This window comes from Sminthopsis crassicaudata, chromosome 1 (genome assembly GCF_048593235.1).
Source record: "Sminthopsis crassicaudata isolate SCR6 chromosome 1, ASM4859323v1, whole genome shotgun sequence".
NCBI classification, from domain to species: domain Eukaryota; kingdom Metazoa; phylum Chordata; class Mammalia; order Dasyuromorphia; family Dasyuridae; genus Sminthopsis; species Sminthopsis crassicaudata.
Window position 1 is genome coordinate 268,843,845 of NC_133617.1, and position 20,397 is coordinate 268,864,241.

Genomic DNA, 20,397 nt, shown 5'->3' on the forward strand with positions numbered 1-20,397 from the left:
AAGTAAGTTTCAGACTTTGATGGACTATTCTCAATTTTAAAGAGTTACTACTAAACAAAAAATTTACCCTTCATATCATGAAAGCATCTTATAGCATGCAATTTGCTGGCAACTTCTAAAACTTAGATGTAAAACATGTCCCAGTGATGCGAATACATATAATCAATCCAGGTCTTAAATAGTGTGGGAAGTTAGCAAAAACATTTATCAATGCACATTACTAAATACAGATTTGAATCAAGATGGCATGTCTGAATAAATGAGTTGTATTAGCAAAGAATAATCATTAACCTTATAAATGTTAACAAAATGCAGCAATCTTGGATCTCAGGATTTTTTACATCTCACTAATTCAAACTGAAGCACTACAGGCTTTATTGCACAAAATCTCTCCATTTATTATTAGATCTCCAAGATCAAAAATTAATATAAAAGAAATATAGGTACATAGTGTTGGTCAAATGCTAAGTGACACGATGAAGATTATACATAATTTATTCCATTTTTATCTGTCAGAAAAATACTTTGTAACTCATGTTTAACCTGGGTGTCAAATCTGGTATAATGCTCTTCCTACAAATCTTGCTAACACTTAAAAACAACCTCTCAAACTGAACATATAATTTTACCCTAAAGTGTGCTTATCTTCCTGACTTCCCTACTTCCATCAATGTTAAGTCTGAGCTAGCTCCCTCCGGAGGTCTCAGGATCAGCCAAAGTCAGGATAAGTAAAAGTCCTTGGTCTTTAGGGGGAGAGGCAGGCAGACTGCCAGGAGTTTTGCCAAAGATCTCTTTTCAATTCTGGAGTCCAGAATCCGCACCTTTCTCCTCCTCCTGCAGCCAAGTGAGTCTCTGGCCTCTGTCACTCCATCCTCTAATCATTGTCTTTTCGATTATCTTAACCCCAAACATTGAGCCAGCACCAAACACTGCGAAGGGCCATTTTTCCAAACATATTCTAATAGAGTATTGTCCAATAGATAATTAGACTTAAGTGTTCGGTTGTCTGATTCATGTGTATCTTTTCATAGTTTCAGCCCTTTACACATCAATGATGGCATGATGATCATTTTCTTTGACATTTAAGCTAGAAATCTCAGTTGAATTAATAACCAAAAAGCTCTAATGATTCTACATCTACAGCAGAATTCACCCCTTCATTTCTTATCTGATCCTTTAATTCTAGATCCCTATTTCTTTTTTCCTGGGTGCGAATTTAACTAACTTTCAACTTTTTAAAATTGAGTTCCCAATCTCTCCATTATTTCAATTATTCAAGTATAGTTAGTTTTCCTAATTAATATACTGATTTGATCATGTCAACTCAGGTATCTTAAAATCTTAAGTAGTTCTTCCACAGTCTACTGAATCAAAACCAAAATTCTTAGCTTGAAATTTAAAATGCCCCATATTCCCATCCCAAAGTATCTATCAGTCTTAAATCATGCATTACTCTCTTTTAAAATACTCTATTCCCTGGGACAGCTAGATGGCTCTGAGTTAAAATCCAGTCATACAACTAAGCAACATTTGGATTCAGGTTCTCCTGATTCCAGGTTTGTTATAAAGAATTTTAAAACTAATTTCCCTTCTTCTATATTTAATAGATCATCAGGGACAATGCCCTATTTCTAAATCTAACAAAACAAAACAAAAAAGGTTTCTCTTTTTCTTGATAAATATCACTATGGGGAAAAAAATTAAACTATCAAAATCACAAAGGTATAAAATCTTGAAAACAGAAGTGGGTTTTACTGTCTTAATATTAATATGACAAACTCTATTTCTAAAAGATATAACAAGCAAAAGCTGCCCGTTGAATACATACAACTCTAAAAAGAGTTTCTTCCTTATTCATTCAGAGACCTAAGAAATGTTTGATTTAAGAAAAAGAGGGAACTTTCTTCATATTGAGTGATTCCTTATCTCCTATCCACATAGGGAAGAAACAACTTAATAAAGAAGCAGCAGAAAAGAATAGGGACCAGAATTCTACAAACCTCAGTAGTTATCCCCCATAAATACACTCTTGGTTTTACTTTTGGGGACTTATGATCTCATTTTCAGTGAATGCCAAAAATATGACATAGAACTTTACAATTACTATCATAAAGTATGGTAGCTTATCTCTTTCATAGTATCATAGTATCAACTAGTCAAATTGCTGTTAATTGCTCAACACAGGGAAACAGGCTTATTATTCATGTTATGTTTGGCTTTTCTTGTGAGAGACTTCTACCTATTCATTTACTCAGGAATTTATCATGTCACCACAGTAACATGTTTTGGGTTTGTTTGTTTTGTTGAGGCAATTGGGGTTAAGTGACTTGTCCAGGGTCACATAGCTGGGAAGTGTTAAATGTATGAGCTCAAATATGAACTCAGGTCCTCCTGACTGGCTGGTGCTCTATCTACTGTACTACCTAACCTAGCTGCCCTGGAAGTAACAAGTTTTGGTAGAGAATTTTTTCATTTCAAATGATTTTAGTTGTTAACAAACTAGACCAAAATATTTTAAAGGAATTCATATCATTTATGATAGGTTGCCTTGCTAGGTTCTTTAGGTAAGTGAATGATAAAGTTTAAAAGATTTGCAAGATGGGATGGCAAAGTAAAAAGAGAACAAGAATCAGAAGTCTAAAACAGTGCTTAACACCTGACACCATTCATTTAGCTATGTAATATTGCCTAAGTCATTTAACTTCTCTAATACTCAAATTTCTCATATTCAACAAAGGAATAATAATGCTTACATTTCTTACAACAGGGTTGTTGTGAAGTTAAAATGACAGCATATGCAAGCATTTTTCTGACAATAAAGGTACCATATAAATTCTATGGTTGGTATCTATTAATTGTGAATTCCACAGAAATTACTTAATTCTGTACATCTCTGTGTATGATTCATTGGCTTTTTTCAATAAGTATAAGAAATGTTTAAATTAGCATGTATTTCTTTTCTACAAAATTGGTAATGCTGATGCAAGCTAAATTAAGACCCTATAACAGCCTACAAATTATTCACTTAAAAACAACTATATACAGCTAATATTCACAATAATATAAAAGTTATCACAGAAAATAAACATCAGATTTTATCCTCTGCAATTGATCTGATTAATGACCCACTCACTTTTGATTTTCTGTGCCATCACTTCATAAAAGATTTAAACGAATATGGTTAATATCACTTCTTTTCTGATATTTTTACTGAGGTAAAATGAGATCAGAAATTATCTCCAGACCCAAGCTACGATGTATGTTACTATTTTCAAACAATAGAAAATTAAAATTAATGAAAAAGAAATAATAAAAGTTGAGTCTGACACCAGGGGTTAATCTTTAGTTTCTTCAACTTGAATCAAGTCAAAACCAATTGTATAAAGTCCTAGGAATACCACATCATATTCCTGAGCAATGTGATGAAGGAATCATGTGAAGCAATGTGATAGTCATGTTCTCAAAGAAACTCAGAGATTTAATCAGCCAATTCAGTTGTCACATTTCTAAATATGAAAATGCTTACATACAATTCAAGCTGTTCTTTGTTTTTGCTAGTTAGACCACATATTTTCTTGTTAATCCTTTATTTTAAGATCTAGTAAATTTCCAAATATGAAATTTGATGCTTGAAATCCAAATGTAATCCTGCCACACATGTGAACAATGCAAAAAAAAAATTTTTTTTAATAACTGTTGTTTGACAATTTCTAATATTACTCAACAAAGAAGATGTATTTTTAACATAATTTGTAGGTACATTTTAAATAACTTATTTCTAAAAATAATGAATTAAAATTTGGAAAACACAGTTTTAAAATAGTAAACTAACTTCATCATGCTAAAATGAAGAACTGCTTAAAGAAAAACATTCTTATTACTAAGTAGATAGTACAATTATAAATGCCACACATTTAGTTTGGGCATTTAAAGCTTTCTTTAAATTATAGAATAAAGAAACATTTCTGATGGTCATAAATGAAAATCATTCCAGTTAGCACATGGGCTACGAATGCTTTTCAAATACAAATATGTATCTTTTAAAAACTTCAATTCAAATATCCACAATTAAAATCATATTAAAAAATCAATAGGGTGATAGAATCATGCTTCCAATTTCTTACTATTAAAAAAACAACAACAACAAAAAAACAAAAACCAAAACCAAAAAAACCCAACCAAACAAAAAAGTCAGCTAATTAGTATAGTAGATAGAGCACCAGCCCTGAAGTCAGGAGTATCTGAGTTCAAATTTGGCCTCATACACTTAACACTTCCTGGCTGTGTGACCCTGGGCAAGTCACTTAACCCCAAATGCCTCAGCCAAAACAAACAAACAAACAAAAACACCTCAAAAAAGCAAATACTGATCCTTCCTGCATGTCAACTTAAAAAAAAATTCTCAGAACTTACATTTAGGTTACAAGTAAAAATATTTTAGCATGTGAAGCTTTTCTTAAACAGAAACTCATGGCCTACCCGAAATATGAAGTTTTCCTAAATTTTATTCCCAGATATCCAATCTGGTGATAAGCTACTCCATTCTTAATTAGGCTGGATCAGGTGCAGCACATTGCTGCGGAAATCCATCCTTTCCTGCTTAATAAGACTTTCAGAGCTTATGCTACATCTATACAAGTTTCAAGGGTCAATGGTCACACCCATTATATAATGAAGCATTAAAGTATGATGTAAGTGAAAATATTTCAAATTAAAGTAACTAAAGGATATGAGGGTTCTTCATGAGCAAAAATATATTTAGACAAAAATCACATTAAGAAATTTGACATGATTTTCAGAGAAAAATCAACAAGATTTATTAGCAATAAAGAATAATCAATGATCTCTTCCTTCTCTATCAAAGCACCATCTCTTTCACAACAATAAAGTGGGGAGAATAACAAAAAGATTTAGTCATCTGAAGTTCTCAATGGGTTCAAATATAGTATATTTGAAGTGTTTACTTTTAAGATCTACAACAGACCTCATGTAACTTTTTATCATTACTATATTAGTTTATGGTAGACTTACAAAAATTTTAAACTTTAATTTAAAATTTAAGCTTATGTAAAAGATATTTTCAAAGCCAATAAAAAAGAATTATATAATTAATTTGAAAGCCAAATAGCACCGTTTTTATACAAGACATTAAATGTTCAAATAAAAAGCATTTTCAAGATGAAGACAGGACATATAAAATTTATTCTCAATTTACCAAGGTTTGCATACAATAAATATTTCACACAATATTATCTTAAAAATTTATAATATTCACATAAAAAGTATTTTCAAGATGAAGATAGTACTTATAAAATTTGTTCTTGATTTATCAAGGTTTGCATACAAGGAACACGTCACATAATATCTGTCTTCTTAAAAATTTATAATGCTATGTCCAATCTATGGACAAATCTTAAATGTTTTCACAATCAAGGTTCCATGCATAATATCATTTTTGGCATATTCCTATATCATTCCAAAATTAAGGTATACTTACCTAGTAAAACTTTGGCATCATCAACATCAAAATCACCATCACCATCAGCATCGTAGATTCCCAGCTTTCCTATAATTAAATTTAAAAATGATGGGAGAAGAGGAAAGGTAGGAATGAAAGAGAAGAAGATAGTTGAATATTTCCATTTATTGAAATCTGCATAGTAGACATACTGTTGCAATTAGTCCACTGTACTTCTAAGCCAACTATCTTTCTCTTTACAAGTATGTGACAATTACCTTTTCTTAATATATCTAAATATCACATAAAATACACTTTGAAATTCTGATTTTTCACTTATCCAATTAATAAAAAATGAAAATCATAAATGATTAAATACATTTGCTTCATTCTATAATAATTTATTTTAAAGTTTGAGGTAATGAAATGGATGGTTTAAATTACACTAAAAGATTTTTGTAGTAATGCTAAAAACTTTAAGCATCTCATCCAACTTTACAATATTAAATATATATTATTAATAATTAAGGAAGTTGGGGCAGCTAGATAACACAGTGGGAAAAGCACTAGCTCTGAAGTCAGTAGGACCCGAGTCAAATCAATCCTCAGACATTTAATACTTATTAGCTATGTGACTCTGGGCAAGTCACTTAACCCCAATTACCTCAAAAATTTTTTTTTAAATAGTTAAGGAAGCTTTATGTTTCGAAATCTAAAAATATTTATTTATTTATTCAATCTTCAATGTTATAATCAAATCTGCTCCAGGTAGAAAATAAAAAGGAAGATCAAATCTTAAACAATTTGAAACTAAAACAAAGAAATAGATTTTTCTATTCAAAAACTAGCATTTACAGCAGAACCACTTAACCCTCCCCCCCCCAAAAAAAAGCTACCATAAAATTTTCTTAGTAAGCAAGACCTAAAATAAGATGCCTAATGTTGTTAAAGATATCCTGATGCTGTGAATGAACCACTTTATCCTATTTAAAAATCTAATTAAGCAATAAAAGTTATAAGTATTTAAAAATAAAAAGATTAGGATTCATCCAAGAGAAATAGGCAATACAAGCATAGACTTTATCTTTGCTTGTCAAGGAAAGCAAGCATTCTAATTTGAAAAAACAAAAACAAAAAACTTTAAATCTTAACTTTCTAGCAGGATGATGTATAATTATCATTACTGACCAAAGCTATAGAAATTCAGTTCCCCCCAAACAGCCCAGAGGTCAATTATGTCATTTACCAAAATATCTTTAAAAAGAATATTGTAACTTTTTAGGAATTAACAACAGCAGCAGAGTGGTATATACCTCTAATCCCCTCAGTTTCTAGTACCTCTTTTTTTTTTTTTTTTTTTTTTTTTTTTGTCTAAAAGACTGATGTTATGCAAAAGGGTTTTTTTCTTCTCATTCAGGTACTGATGTAATTTACCACTAACATTTCTGAAAGTGAACACATTTTTCCCTAAGAAAAAAATTCACCAAGAAATAGGAGAAATGAAAAGTTACAAAACTCCTATTTTTTTTTGACAAAATTTAAAGTGAAAGTTACAGATCTGAAGATAAAAGTTAAAATTAATAATTAGTTTATTCTAAAAAGTTAACAATTAAAACTATATAGCTTGTGGAACATTGGAAATAACTTACATATCGTGGAAGTTTCTTTAAAAGACAAAGTAAAATAAGGTATAGTAAAATTTCAGAGAGAGAAAAATATGAGCTTTTTAAAAATATGTCTTGAATAGCCTACCTTGAAGTACCTCTGACAAGTTATAACGGAAGTCCTTTGCTTTGGCTGCATGCATATAAAAATATGAGAACTGTTACTTGTATTAAAAAACACAAATTATTTTAAATATGTTCCCTTATTTTACTGCTTCATTTACATGTTTCTTTCTCTATTAATAATTCACTATGAACCCATAAAAAAAATCTAAAAATTTTTTCTGCAAATTTCTCTCTAATCTGCAAGTCTAATCTGGGAGTCATTTTTCTAAAAGACATTAAAATTTAAAACTTTTATTCACTTTATATAACATATATATTATATTCATTCATAAACATTTTCAAGCTACAATTATTTGCTTTTCTAAAAAGCTTGATTACTATTCAATAAATGAAATATCCTGTCAACAAACTAGGTGATTCAAATTTTGCTTATAATTGGATATTCCCAAGACAGAGAGTAGCGTTAAATATTTAAATTATACTGTAAGAATAGAAATATATGTATTTGTAATTTTTTAAAGTATAGAAAACTAACTTACCTAGAACTTCTTCATAATCAACAAGATCAAACCAAACAACAGCTACAGAAGTCCAGACGCCCAGCAATGCAATTACCATAAACCATGTGAAAAATGAACTTCCAGATAGTCCTTCTTTCTTTCCATTCTTATGTCCTCCATGCTTTGCCTCTGTTGAAAAACAAAAAAGTTGGAAACATCATCATTTGATGAAAAAATAAAGCTTTAGTACAGCTTTTACTCTTTGAAGTCCATTACATTTTCTAGTAACTGGTTGTCTGAATTTAAGCTACGAGTATGAAGTATTCCAAGAACACAAGAGACTTAAAGAAACTGGTTTCATATTTTTGTCAAGTCTAGCAAAAGACATTACAGCTAAATCATTAAATTTAAAAAAAGGAGAAGAAAGAAAATTGAAATTATCTGATACAAAAAATAATTGATATGGAAACTGTCGGGGGAGCTACTTTAAGAACCACTGGATTCTCTGCAAAGCATGTTTTAATAAAAACTGCTGGATACAGTATAGCAAAAAGCACTAAATGAAAAATAGTAAGAGGAAAAAAAAACAGACGGCAAAGTAAATAAGGAAAGAATCCTTTCTTTCATCACTTCCTGAAAGAACCCCCTCCCAAAAAAAGGCTTCATTTCTAAAATATAGGGAGAACTGACTCAAATTTATAAGAATACAAGCCATTTTCCAATTGATAAATGGTCAAAGGATACGAACAGACAATTTTTAGACAAAATTAAAGTCATTTCTAATCATATGAAAAAAGGTTCTAAATCACTATTGGTTGAAATGCAAATCAAAACAACTCTGAAGTATCATTTTATACCTCTCAGGCTGGCTAAGATGACAGAAAAAGAAATAATGAGCATACTAATTTCAGAAAAGCTAGAAAGATTTACATGAACTAATGCTGAGTGAAGTGAGCAGAATCAAGAGAACATTGCTCACAATAACAACAAGATTATGCATTGATCAACTGTGATGGACTTGACTCTTCAACAATGAGGTGTTTCAAGAAAACTCCAATAGACTTCTGCCATGCACCTCCAGAGAGAGAACTAGGGAGTCTGAATATGGATCAAAGCATAGTATTTTCACCTTTTTTGTTGTTGTTATTTTTTGCTTGGGTTTTTCTTTCCTTTCTTGTGCTTTTTCCTCTTTTGATATGCTTTTTTGATGCAGTATGACGAATATGGAAATATGTTTATAAGAATGCAAATGTTTAACCTATATTGGATTGTTTGCTCTGTTGGGTATAAGAATGCAAATGTTTAATCTATATTAGATTTCTTACTGTGTTGGAAAAGAAAGAGGTGAGGAAGAAAGATTTGGAACATGAGGTTCTCAAAAGGAGAATTTTGAAAACTATCTTTGCATGTATCTGGAAAAACAAAATACTATTAAGGGGAAAAATGCTAAAAGGAAAAGTCCCAGGAATGTCATAGCCAAAGTTCAGAGTTTCCATATCAAAGAAAAAAAATACTACAAGCACCCATAAAAAAGCAACTGAAGTACCAGGGACAATAGTCAAGGTCATATGAAATTTCATAGTATCTACTAAAAACCAGGAAATCTTGAAATACAGTATTCCAAAAAGCAAAAGAAACAGGCTTACAAAACCTGGAATAACTAATTTTCCCAGGGAAGCAGAGTATAATCCTAGAAGAGAAGAGAAAAAAAAAAAAAAAAAAAAAAAAAAGGAGGGGGTGGGGGAGGAACCTTTAATGTTATAAATAACTTTCAAACTTTTTTTTTTTTTGATATGAAGACCCAAATGGGGATGCAGCTTTAAGTTATAAATAGAAAAATCCAGAGAAAACTAGAAAGGAATTTGAACTGGAAGAAGCAATGATTATTCATAATTGGACCAAGAAAGTATAAAGAAAAGGATGAAGTATATGCACATTAAGAGAATATCACTTGAGTAGAATGTACAGGGTTTAATGCATAAATACATGGAACTCAAGAAAATAAGCAGGAATAGAAAGGTGGAGACAAAGTTAATGAAAGTTGAATGAAAGAATAATACAAAAGAGGAAATAGTTGTAAGAAAAACAAACTTCTAGATTTTGAAAGAGGAAAAGGGAGAAAAGCAGAGGCAAAAAAAAATCTTGAATCTTAGATTGTTTCTGAAACAATGGCTACACAAAACTGTGGTACATGTAATGTAATAGAATACCATTGTGGAATAAGAAATAAATAACAAGAGACAATTTCAGAGGACTGTGTGTAGTATGAACTGATCTAAAGAAAATGAGCAGAGCTAAAAAAAAAAAATTATATAAAGACAACAGCAGAAAGAAAAATTCTAAAGGCTTAGGAACTCTTGATTCAACTAACCAAGTCTAGGGAGACTTGTATAACTATTATCTGATCTCCTGATAATATTGACAGATGGACATAGCTACAGAGATAGACATTCTTTTTGTTTTTTTTTCTTTCTTTTTTTTAATTAAATTTTAAAAATTAATTTTATAATTCTAACTTTTTTTTTTTTTTGACAGTACATATGCATGGGTAATTTTTTACAACATTATTCCTTGCACTCACTTCCATTCCGAACTTTCCCCTCCTACCCTCCACCCTCTCCACTAGATGGCAGGCAGTCCCATACATGTTAAATATGTTATAATATATCCTAGCTACAATATATGTGTACAGAACTGAATTTCTTGTTGCACAGGAAGAATTGGATTCAGAAAGCAAAAATAACCTGAGAAGAAAAACAAATATGCAAACAGTTTACACTAATTTCCCAGTGTTCCTTCTCTGGGTGTAGCTGATTCTGTCCATCACTGATCAACTAGAACTGAATTAGATCTTCTCTTTGTTGAGATATTTACTTCCATCAGAATACATCCTCATACAGTATTGTTGAAGTATATAATGATCTGGTTCTGCTCATTTCACTCAGCATCAGTTCATATAAGTCTCTCCAAGCCTCTCTGTATTCATCCTGCTGGTCATTTCTTACAGAACAATAATATTCCATAACATTCATGTATCACAATTTATTCAGCCATTCTCCAATTGATGGACATCCATTCATTTTCCAGTTTCTAGCCACTACAAAGAGAGCTGCCACAAACATTTTGGAACATACAGGTCCCTTTCCCTTCTTTAGTATTTCTTTGGGATATAAGCCCAGTAGTAGCACTGCTGGACCAAAGGGTATGCACAGTTTGATAACTTTTTGGGCATAATTCCAGAATGCTCTCCAGAATGCCTGAATTCTTTAACGACTCCACCAACAATGCATTAGTGTCCCAGTTTTCCCACATCCCCTCCAACATTCATCATTATTTTTTCCTGTCATCTTAGCCAATCTGACAGGTGTGAAGTGGTATCTCAGAGTTGTCTTAATTTGCATTTCTCTGATCAGTAGTGATTTGGAACACTCTTTCATATGAGTGGAAATAGTTTCAATTTTATCATCTGAAAATTGTCTGTTCATATCCTTTGACCATTTCTCAATTGGAGATTGGCTTGATTTCTTATAAATTAAAGTCAATTCTCTGTATATTTTGGAGGTGAGGCCTTTATCAGAAAAATGTTTTCCCAATTGGTTACTTCCCTTCTAATCTTGTTTGCATTAGTTTTATTTGTACAAAAGTTTTTTAATTTGATGAAATCAAAATTTTCTATTTTGTGATCAATAATGATCTCTAGTTCTTCTTTGGTCACAAATTCCTTCCTCCTCCACAAGTTTGAGAGGTAAACTATCCTATGTTCCTCTAATTTATTTATGATCTCATAAAGATAGACATTCTTAGACAAGGACAATATCTCATGATATGCATTTTTTGTAACAAAGAATACATATTCTCTCTGTCTCTCCCCCCCCCATTCTCCCCTCCCTCTCCTTTCTTTTTACCCAATGAAAAAAGGAGTAGCAGACAGAAAAAGCTTAAGAATAAAATCTGATGTAAAAAAAAAAAAAAAGAATTAGGCTAAAGTGGAGAGCCAAAATGACAGAAAAAAAAAAAAAAAAAAAACAATGAGCTTCCACAAATCCTAATAAAACTCCTCCAAGTAGATCTAGAAAATATATAAGCCAAATCCTAATTGGATAATACAAGAAAAAATTACAGTAAGTCATTTTTCCAACAAAGTTGGCATAGGGAGACAGATTGGTCTATGTACCCAGGGGACAGGGAATGCCAAGGGCATGTGAAATTATTATAAAGACCAGGGACTGAAAAAGGATCAAACTTATAAACCTAAGTGAGACCCATCCTGGGATAGCAAGACCTTGTCCAGATGACAAATGTAAATTCTTTCCTTAAATACCCAATTTCTGATCATAATCCAGGATGAATTGCAGAGGGGATCTGAGCACAAGAGGATAAGGAAGGAGAACTGAAAATCTGCTAGTCCTCAACCTGAGCTGTCCCTGAGATCTTGGAATACAGAATCCTCAGTACCCCAAGAAAGTAGCATCTCAAACATTACAAATATTCCTTCCAAGAACACAAAGCCTTATTCCTACCAAAAGTAGAAATTAGAAACTAGATTGGAAGAATGAGCAAATAAAAGCAAAAAAAAAAAAAAAACAAAAAAAAACAGAATGAACTATATAATAACAGGAATGCTCAAAAGACAAACTTGAGAAGAGAATGGTTGCAAAACATAATCAAGGTTTCAGAGAAAACAGTTTAGGAACAAATTCAAATAGAACTACTGGAAGCAAGAGTTTTTTGAGGGTTTTTTGGGGGAATATGGAGTTAAGTTTAATTTTTTTTTTTGTAAATGAAATAAGAGAAAATAAGAAAAAATGAAAAGGACAAATTTAGAGAAAATTTTTTTAAAAGAAACAAGATCTTTGGAAGAAAGAATTTTGGAAAGGAGATTAAACAGCTTAACAAGAAGTTCAAAGCTTGCAAAAGTAACAAACTTTTTGAAAATCAGAGTGGATCAAATAAAGCTAATGAAATCATGAGATGAGAAATAGTAAAAAAAAAATCATGAGACTGAAGAAAAAAGAAAATTTAAGTAATCAGAGTAAAAATAACTAACCTGGGATATAGAACAAGAAGAAAAAATGCAAAGCTCATTGGAAAGGAAGAGAAAAGGAGGGAGGGAGAAAGGACAGAGGACAGAGGAAGGAAGGAGAAGAGAAGAGAAGGATGGAGAAGAGAAGGAAAGAGGAGAAGAGAAGGAAGGAGAAGAAAGAGAGGGAGGAGGAGAAGGAGAAAGAGGAGAAGAGGTAGAGAGAGGAGAAGGGAGGAGGCAAGAGGAAGAAAGAAGAAAAGACAAAGGAGGAAAAGGAGGAGGAAGGAGGAAAGGGGAGGAAGAAGGAAGAATAAAGAAGGAAAGAAAAAAGAAACAGCATTAGCACAGAAAAACATACACATGCAAACAATAAAAAAATGTGAGGAGCAAAAAAGTATTGCTAAAATAATTTTAATCAAAAGAGAAAAATAGGAAAACCACACTGTATGTTATCCACATTTATAAATATTGTTTAGACTATTTAAAATAGCTAGATAGAATACAAATGGAATATAGTTATAGTGTAGGAAATGATGAGTTGGTGGATTTAGAAAAATATGGAAAGACATGAAGAATGATGCTATTATCATCTGAATATGACAAAGGAATAAATTAAATTATACACAATTTAGTACAAAAATCTGTTTCACCCAACAGGAAAATAAGAGAGAAAAGAGAGAAAGGGGAGGGGGAAGAATAAATGTATTTTGATGGAATATTTTTGTGCTATAAAAATGATAAAATAGATGACTGTCCTTTATTCAAGGATGAAAGGAAGGAGACGAGGAAGAGAATTTTATTTCTGTCAATTGAAAAAAATTTTTTTTTAAATGGTAAGTTTTTTGAGACTAGGAATCATATTTCTTTGTATCTCCAAAGCTTGGCATAGGACCTGGCACAAGTAAGGTCTTAATAAATGTTTTTGATTCAATTTTATTATGTATTTATTTGCTATGCAAAAAAAATCTATCAAAATTGCACCCAAGTGATCACCAGATCAGACCATCCTGATGGTCTACAAGATGTCTAACATGTCTAATTACTGTTTAGACAGTAATGTCTAACAGACATTACTGATTATTAGGATCACAGTTGTACTAAATCAATGGTACTGGTGATAAACTTCGTAGTTTTATAAATTGCATATGACCATTGAAAAATAACTAATTTTAGTCAATGCTAAATATAATACTTGATAAAATAAGAGCTTCATACTTTTATAAATACTAAGAATAAAGATAACATGATAGAGTTTCGCTTAAAATATTAATAGAATTTCTTTAAGAATAAAAAAAAAAAGGGGGGTAAGTTCTCTTCAGGACTAAGCTTACTATAAAGTACTCTTTTCATGGTGCCTTCCCTTTAATGGCACCTTTCTCCTTACTCTGATTAGTCTAATCTGACAGTCAATGACTTTCTCCCACCTCATGGAGCAATTTCTTTCTCCTGGTTAATTGCAAGTTCCTCAAGGGAACTTTTTTTTTTTCCTTGCCAACTGTAAGTTCTCACAACTCTATTTCATATTTGCCAATCCTGGTGCCTATTTTATTTCTTTTTTTGGTCAAAAAACTCTTCTCCTAAATAAATGTCCCTTTTAGAGAAAAGAAACAAAAAGAGAGAAAGAGAGAGGAAGGAAGGAAGGAAGGAAGGAAGGAAGGAAGGAAGGAAGGAAGGAAGGAAGGAAGGAAGGAAGGAAGGAAGGAAGGAAGGAAGGAGACAGAGAGACAGGGGGAGAAGAAGGACAGAGAGGGACAGAAGAATGGACAAAGAATTCTTCATTCCCATAGGTTACCAGACAAGTAAAATATTAACAGAGGATACACTTCAGGAACAGGGATTCTTAATTTAAAGCCCAAGGATCCCCAAGTAATCTATGGATAGAAGAAAAAAGTTTACATTATTATTTTCACTAAGCTCTGAATAAAATTTAATATTTTCTTCAATTATGAATATAGTCCACAATAGTCTTCACAATAATGTCATCTTTTAAAAACAAAACATAATTTTAACTTGCCTATATAAAATACATTTCTCATTATTCAGCATTAATAAAATTGACACATTTAATTTTTAGTATTTTTGATAACTATATTTCAATATAATCGGTTGCCTCTATAATTTTATATACTTTATTTCATGCATGTAAAGACATTATTCTGAAAAGGGTTCCTTAGTTTCTTCTAGACTATCAAAGATGGCAGGGGTTTATGACAAAAAAAAAATCTTCCTTCCTATAAAGTTGTCTTTATTAGATATGTATTAATACAGTTACACCATTCCCAAAAGGAACTTAAAATACTGACTTAAAGAATGAAATCTTTATCTCATAAGCATCTCTGTTAAAATAAACTAACATGATTGGTCAACCTGCCATCTGGGGGAAGGGGTGGTGGGAAGGAGAGGAAAAGTTGAAACAAAAGATTTTGCAATTGTCAATGCTGAAAAATTACCTATGCATATATCTTGTAAACATATATTATATATACATATATATATATATGTATGTGTGTGTATATATACATGTATGTATAAACGTAATCTGAAAAAAAATAAATAAACTAGCATGTGTGTGTAAGGCCCAACCAAGTAAAAGACCCATATTTCAGAAGTTTGAAAGTTTTACAATGGGGTAAATAAAGTGACTTTTAGGTCAGATCTAGAAAGAATGTGAATCCCTTGAGAAGTCATGGAAAATTGTTGTGCTCTAGTTAACAAATAAAATACTATATTGAAGAAAAATGTATTCAAGTACTGAAGAAAAAGCACTTCATATTTTTTTTCTAATTGGGAGACAACCAATACTTGTAAAGGAAGATGAGCAAAACAATTCAGTCCTTAAAAAATAACAAATTAGTAAGCTATATTGGAAGGTACTAAATCTTGGGTTAAAATCAAATTTCTTAAGTCCCTTCTTTGCACATATTGCCTGCCTCAAAAAGTAGGTCAACTTCCATACAGAATCATGCACCCCGCTGGAAGGAATTTTAGAAATTAACCTTTTCTAATGTATAAGTCTGACAAAGAAAAGCTGTGTGTATATCCCAATTTCCTAATTTTTAATCCTCAAAATTATTTAAGCTACGTATTCAAACAAAATCTAATGAAGTATGTCCCTATAAACAAAGATATGATCAAGACAAACATCTTTCAATTATTTCAACTATTTGAAATCAATGTCTGTATAAGTTCAAAGCAGCAAATGCTGAACACTCACCCTTCTTCTATTAGAGCACTCAACTTGCTTTCACAAAGAGAAATTGAAAAATGAAATAAACATATGAGCCAAACACAAAGTAAATAATTCTAAGTTTTCCATTAAGAAACTAGTTATATACCTTTATCTTCATTCATGCTGCTAACGTCTTCAGAAAATATTTATCATATATTTTAGATTGCTCCAGCTTTATAGGAGTGGTCAAACTTGCGGCTAGCTCAGCTAGAACCCGAAATTGGACCTGACTAAAACTCTCCTCATGAGCTATTTTTAGTCACTTTTCTTCATAAGCCAAATGCTACTAATCACTCACCCTGGAATCCAGTACCAACAATCAGACAGTCCTCCTCCTCCTAATAGGATATCCTTCTTGGTTGGTTTTTCCTTCCAATTTAGTCCCTAAGCATCAAGCATTCCAAAGAAATAAAAGAGAACTGTCCTGCAATATTTCTTTTTCAGAAACAGAATTCAATGCCCTGATTCTTGACACTAAGTCATTGTTAACCAAACATAGACTAGGACAAAATATTGCTGTGAAACTTGGCTCTTAGCCAGGAAACGTTGGGAATTGGCCCTTCAAAAGCTATTTCAGTATCTAACTTAGAAGATCATTATTAGACTTGTTGATGGCTACAATAGGGAGAAATGAATTGAGAGTTTCCAAATCCTGTTCTAGAATGTATTATCCTTAGGGGGTGAAAGGGAAGGGGAGCTTCCACATGCTCCCTCCAAAGAGATGTATATATAATTAATAACACATATGAGCCTGGCACATGAATTGTATGAGAACCAGCCTAGCTAACTTTAGAGGCACACAACAAAAAGCTGGCCACCAGCTGATGAATATTTTTGGTAACAGCATCTTGTGAATCTGTTTCTTAAAGTGAAGTAGGGCAATAATCTGTATTAGTAAAGAAAGTATCCAGACCAATAAAGTCACAAATCTTAGTTACAACCATCTAAAGCAGAGGTAACTTTTGAAAAGTGGTGTGCCAACTCTTCATTTATGAAAAGTAATTTATTGTTTCACAAATGTACAATAGATTCATTTAGGCTACAATTGATTTTTAGTTTTAGAGCCTTTTTTGAGATGAATCTTCTAGGCAAATCTTAAACAAATCAAATACAAACTCAAAATAGTCAAAAGGCTCCTTGATAATTTATCAGTCCTTTCCTTATCAGTCCATATAATGTTATTTTTCTAAATCTGAAAATTAAAACTGAAATATTAACTAATAACGAAAGTATATGTTTTTAATAGTTTATGGTATGAAACAAATTGAAATAATCTTTGCTTAATTATTCCACAAATTAATCAAGAAGCATTTATTAGACACTTTTAAGGTGTCTAATAAGGCAACATGCTAGGTGCTATGCATACAAATATTGAAATAATCCCTATTCTCAAGGAACTTATAATTCTATCGAGTAGATAATATATGAAAACTAAGAATATAGAGAATGAATATAAAATAAATATAAATAGTGAAGGAGGTCATTTAAGCAGTAACAGGATCAAAGAAAGTCTTCATGTAAAAGATGGTATTTGAGCTATGACTTCAAGAGAGGAATTCTATGAGAGAAAAGTAAGGAAAGACTGCATTTCAGGCATGAAGAACAGCCAGCCAAAACAAAGGCATAACCATTGAGGATGGATTTCCATATGTGAGGAACATAAATAAAACCAGTTTGGCTAGATCATAAACTATAGAAAGCAGTGTAGAATGAGGTTGAAAAGGTACAGTAGGACAGGTTGTCAAGTTCTTTAAAAACTAAACAGAAAAACTTGCCTATAAAAGAAGGTATTAGATGTGAAAATGTTGTAGAAACAAACAAGGAACTGTATTAAGAGGGATGAGGGAAAATGAGGAACTTAGGATAAAGTCAAAGTTTCAAACCTAGGAGCTGGAAAGGATGGTGGTACCTGATCAGAAATCTGTAATGTTGAGGTGTTGCTAGGATTATCTAATAGGCAGTTGGAGATGTGGAATTGAAAATCTGAGCAAAATATTTCTCTCCCTTTTTAATACTATTTTTAATTAACTAAATAAAACACACATACTCTCTCCTCTTCTATTCCTCCATTCTCTCCTCCTTACCACACATCTGTTTTACATCTGATTTTCAGAGCTATATATCCAGTTCTAGTCTCACTACTGAACTATAACCCTACATTACCAAATGCCTCTCTTCTTTTTTCAAGAGCATTACTTTTCTCACAGTCACCCAGGTTTGAACCTTCAAGTATAAAACAATACACTAATTCAAGTCTTGACTTTTTCCCCAGTCTACTATGACACTCTTTGCCTCAAGTATTTTCTCTCTAATCCAATCTCCATACATATGAACTCCTGTGGTGCTCTATTACCTCTAGGAACAGACACAAATTCCTTTACTTGGTATTTAATGTCCTTTACAACATGTCTCCAACTGAATTAATATCTAGCTCAGACACATATTATGTGTGACCTTTGGCAAGTCACTTCACTATCTGCTTCTTCAACAATAAAATAGGGATGATAATAGCAGCAATCATCAAAGTTGTTATAAGGATCAAATGAGGTAATATTTGTAAAGCATTTAGCATAGTGCCTAGCACATAGTAAGCATCTGATAAATGCTTATTTCTTTCTTCTTCCCCCATACATTATAAATCTGACAAACAAAAAAGGCAAAATTTTAAATATGTAGATAAGACTTTGTATTTTATCCAATATGTTTGCATAAATATTCATTAGATATGTATCCATGGTTTTTTTCCTCCTCTGATTTATCTCTCCTTAGACAGGTAATCATAAAATAAAAATTTTTATTGCAAATTGTTTTTTCTTTTAATCTCTTTTCTCAAACAATTTATATAAAATTAAAATTAACTTTTATATAACTATTAGGAAGAATTCATATATAATCCATCTGGAATTTCCATTCTCCCACCCTGGAAGTCCATTAATAACATTTAATTTCTTGATTTTTCCATTAATAAGGCTATTTCATATTTTGTAATTTTTTCCTTTTAAATTATCAGTCTTTTGGCTTATAGATGAGCAAAATACTTCCAATTTTTTTGTGATCTGTCCTTTTTAATTTTTCAGTTTATTATTTTTAATCAAATTAACTAAATGCTTATCTATTTGTTAGTATAAAAACAATTACTAACTTAATGAATTGTGCAAATAACAATGTGCAATAACAAATCCTGTGAAGTCACATAAATCATATTCATACTATGCAAGAATAATACTGCAAAACATAGCTATTGGTCTCAGCTCAATGGAAATATAAAGGAGAAGAAAAATGTATTTCCCAATATGGGGAAATAACAAAATAGTTATAAAAACATATTCAAGGTGAATAAATGCAAAGAACTTTTATCCACATCTCTGAAAATGGATGCTCACAGACACATAGTAAACCAAATGTAGTTGGATAAGCTGAACCATTATAAAACAAACAAACAAACAAATAAAAAACCAGCAGCAATGTTTTAAATGTGAAACTGTCCTGGCAATATTTTTCAATAGTTGTGCTAAAATATATTGAAAACCAATATTCAAAAATTGCTTTTATCAGTCATATTTTCTTATCTGACCACAAAAAGCCTGAAGTAATTTATGGATACCACCGAGAGTACAAGGATTTTCAAAAAGAAAAATAAGCAATGATTTTAATTCAAAATTCTCTTCTGTATTACCTCTCAATAAAAGTGTTAGGCAATGTTTAGAAATACTTTAAATTCCAATTAATTTTTTTCCCCTTTCTTAAAAATATAAGTTCCAGAAGGCATCACTCATTAAAATAAGTGTTTCATCAACATAAAAAAAAAAGATCAGTGTTTCCATCTTCTTCAACTATTTCTTCAAAACATTACATAGAAGTACCAAAATTCTGTCTGCAGTAACCAACTCTTTAGTAATTTTACTAATGTGCATTGAACTTAATTTTAATTTTTTTTAAAGGGGAGAACAAGGCAATTGGGGATAAGTGACTTGGCCAGGGTCACACAACTAGGAAGTATCTGCATCTGCTTTTAAACTCAGGGCCTCCTGACTCTAGGATGAGTACTCTCTATCCACTGTGCCATCTGGCTACCCCTTAAACTTAATTTTTAAAGCAATTAAAACAATGTTTACATTAAAATTTTCTTCACTACTCAACTTCATTTTCATTTTCTTGCAGAGCCTTAATTAATTTGAAATTTCACCTGAATACCTGCTCTTCTAAAGGATTTTTAAAATAATCTTTAATCCATACATTAAAAGATTCACCATTTTTATCACTGTAAAAATTGAATTCGTCATATAGTTGTTGGCAAACTACAAAGAGATGATGAAACTTTGTCTTTTTCTTTTTATTTCAATTGAATATCTTATAATATCCCATACTATAGATTCAGATATGTCAATATTTTATCCTATTTTAGAGTTACTATGGTCACACTCATGCCCTTCAATTGCATTTTTGTTCTAATGTCA

At 31.4% G+C, this 20,397-nt stretch overlaps 1 protein-coding gene across 5 annotated transcripts in view; it reads right to left on the reverse strand.

The window, feature by feature from the left end:
* Window positions 1-16,163, reverse strand: part of ASPH (aspartate beta-hydroxylase) — a 196,123-nt gene extending 179,960 nt beyond the window's left edge. For 2 of the 5 annotated variants that reach the window (XM_074278756.1, XM_074278758.1), the window contains exons 1-4: window positions 16,047-16,152; window positions 7,728-7,877; window positions 7,211-7,255; window positions 5,498-5,566 (exon numbers count right to left, since the gene is read on the reverse strand). In XM_074278756.1, the coding sequence (XP_074134857.1) occupies window positions 5,498-5,566; window positions 7,211-7,255; window positions 7,728-7,877; window positions 16,047-16,062 (280 nt within the window). In that variant the 5' untranslated portion in view covers window positions 16,063-16,152. Of the gene's footprint in view, window positions 1-5,497; window positions 5,567-7,210; window positions 7,256-7,727; window positions 7,878-16,046 lie in introns of all 5 variants that reach the window. The other 3 variants (XM_074278754.1, XM_074278755.1, XM_074278757.1) reach the window with 3 other exon arrangements.
* Between the last annotated feature and the right edge of the window lie 4,234 nt (window positions 16,164-20,397).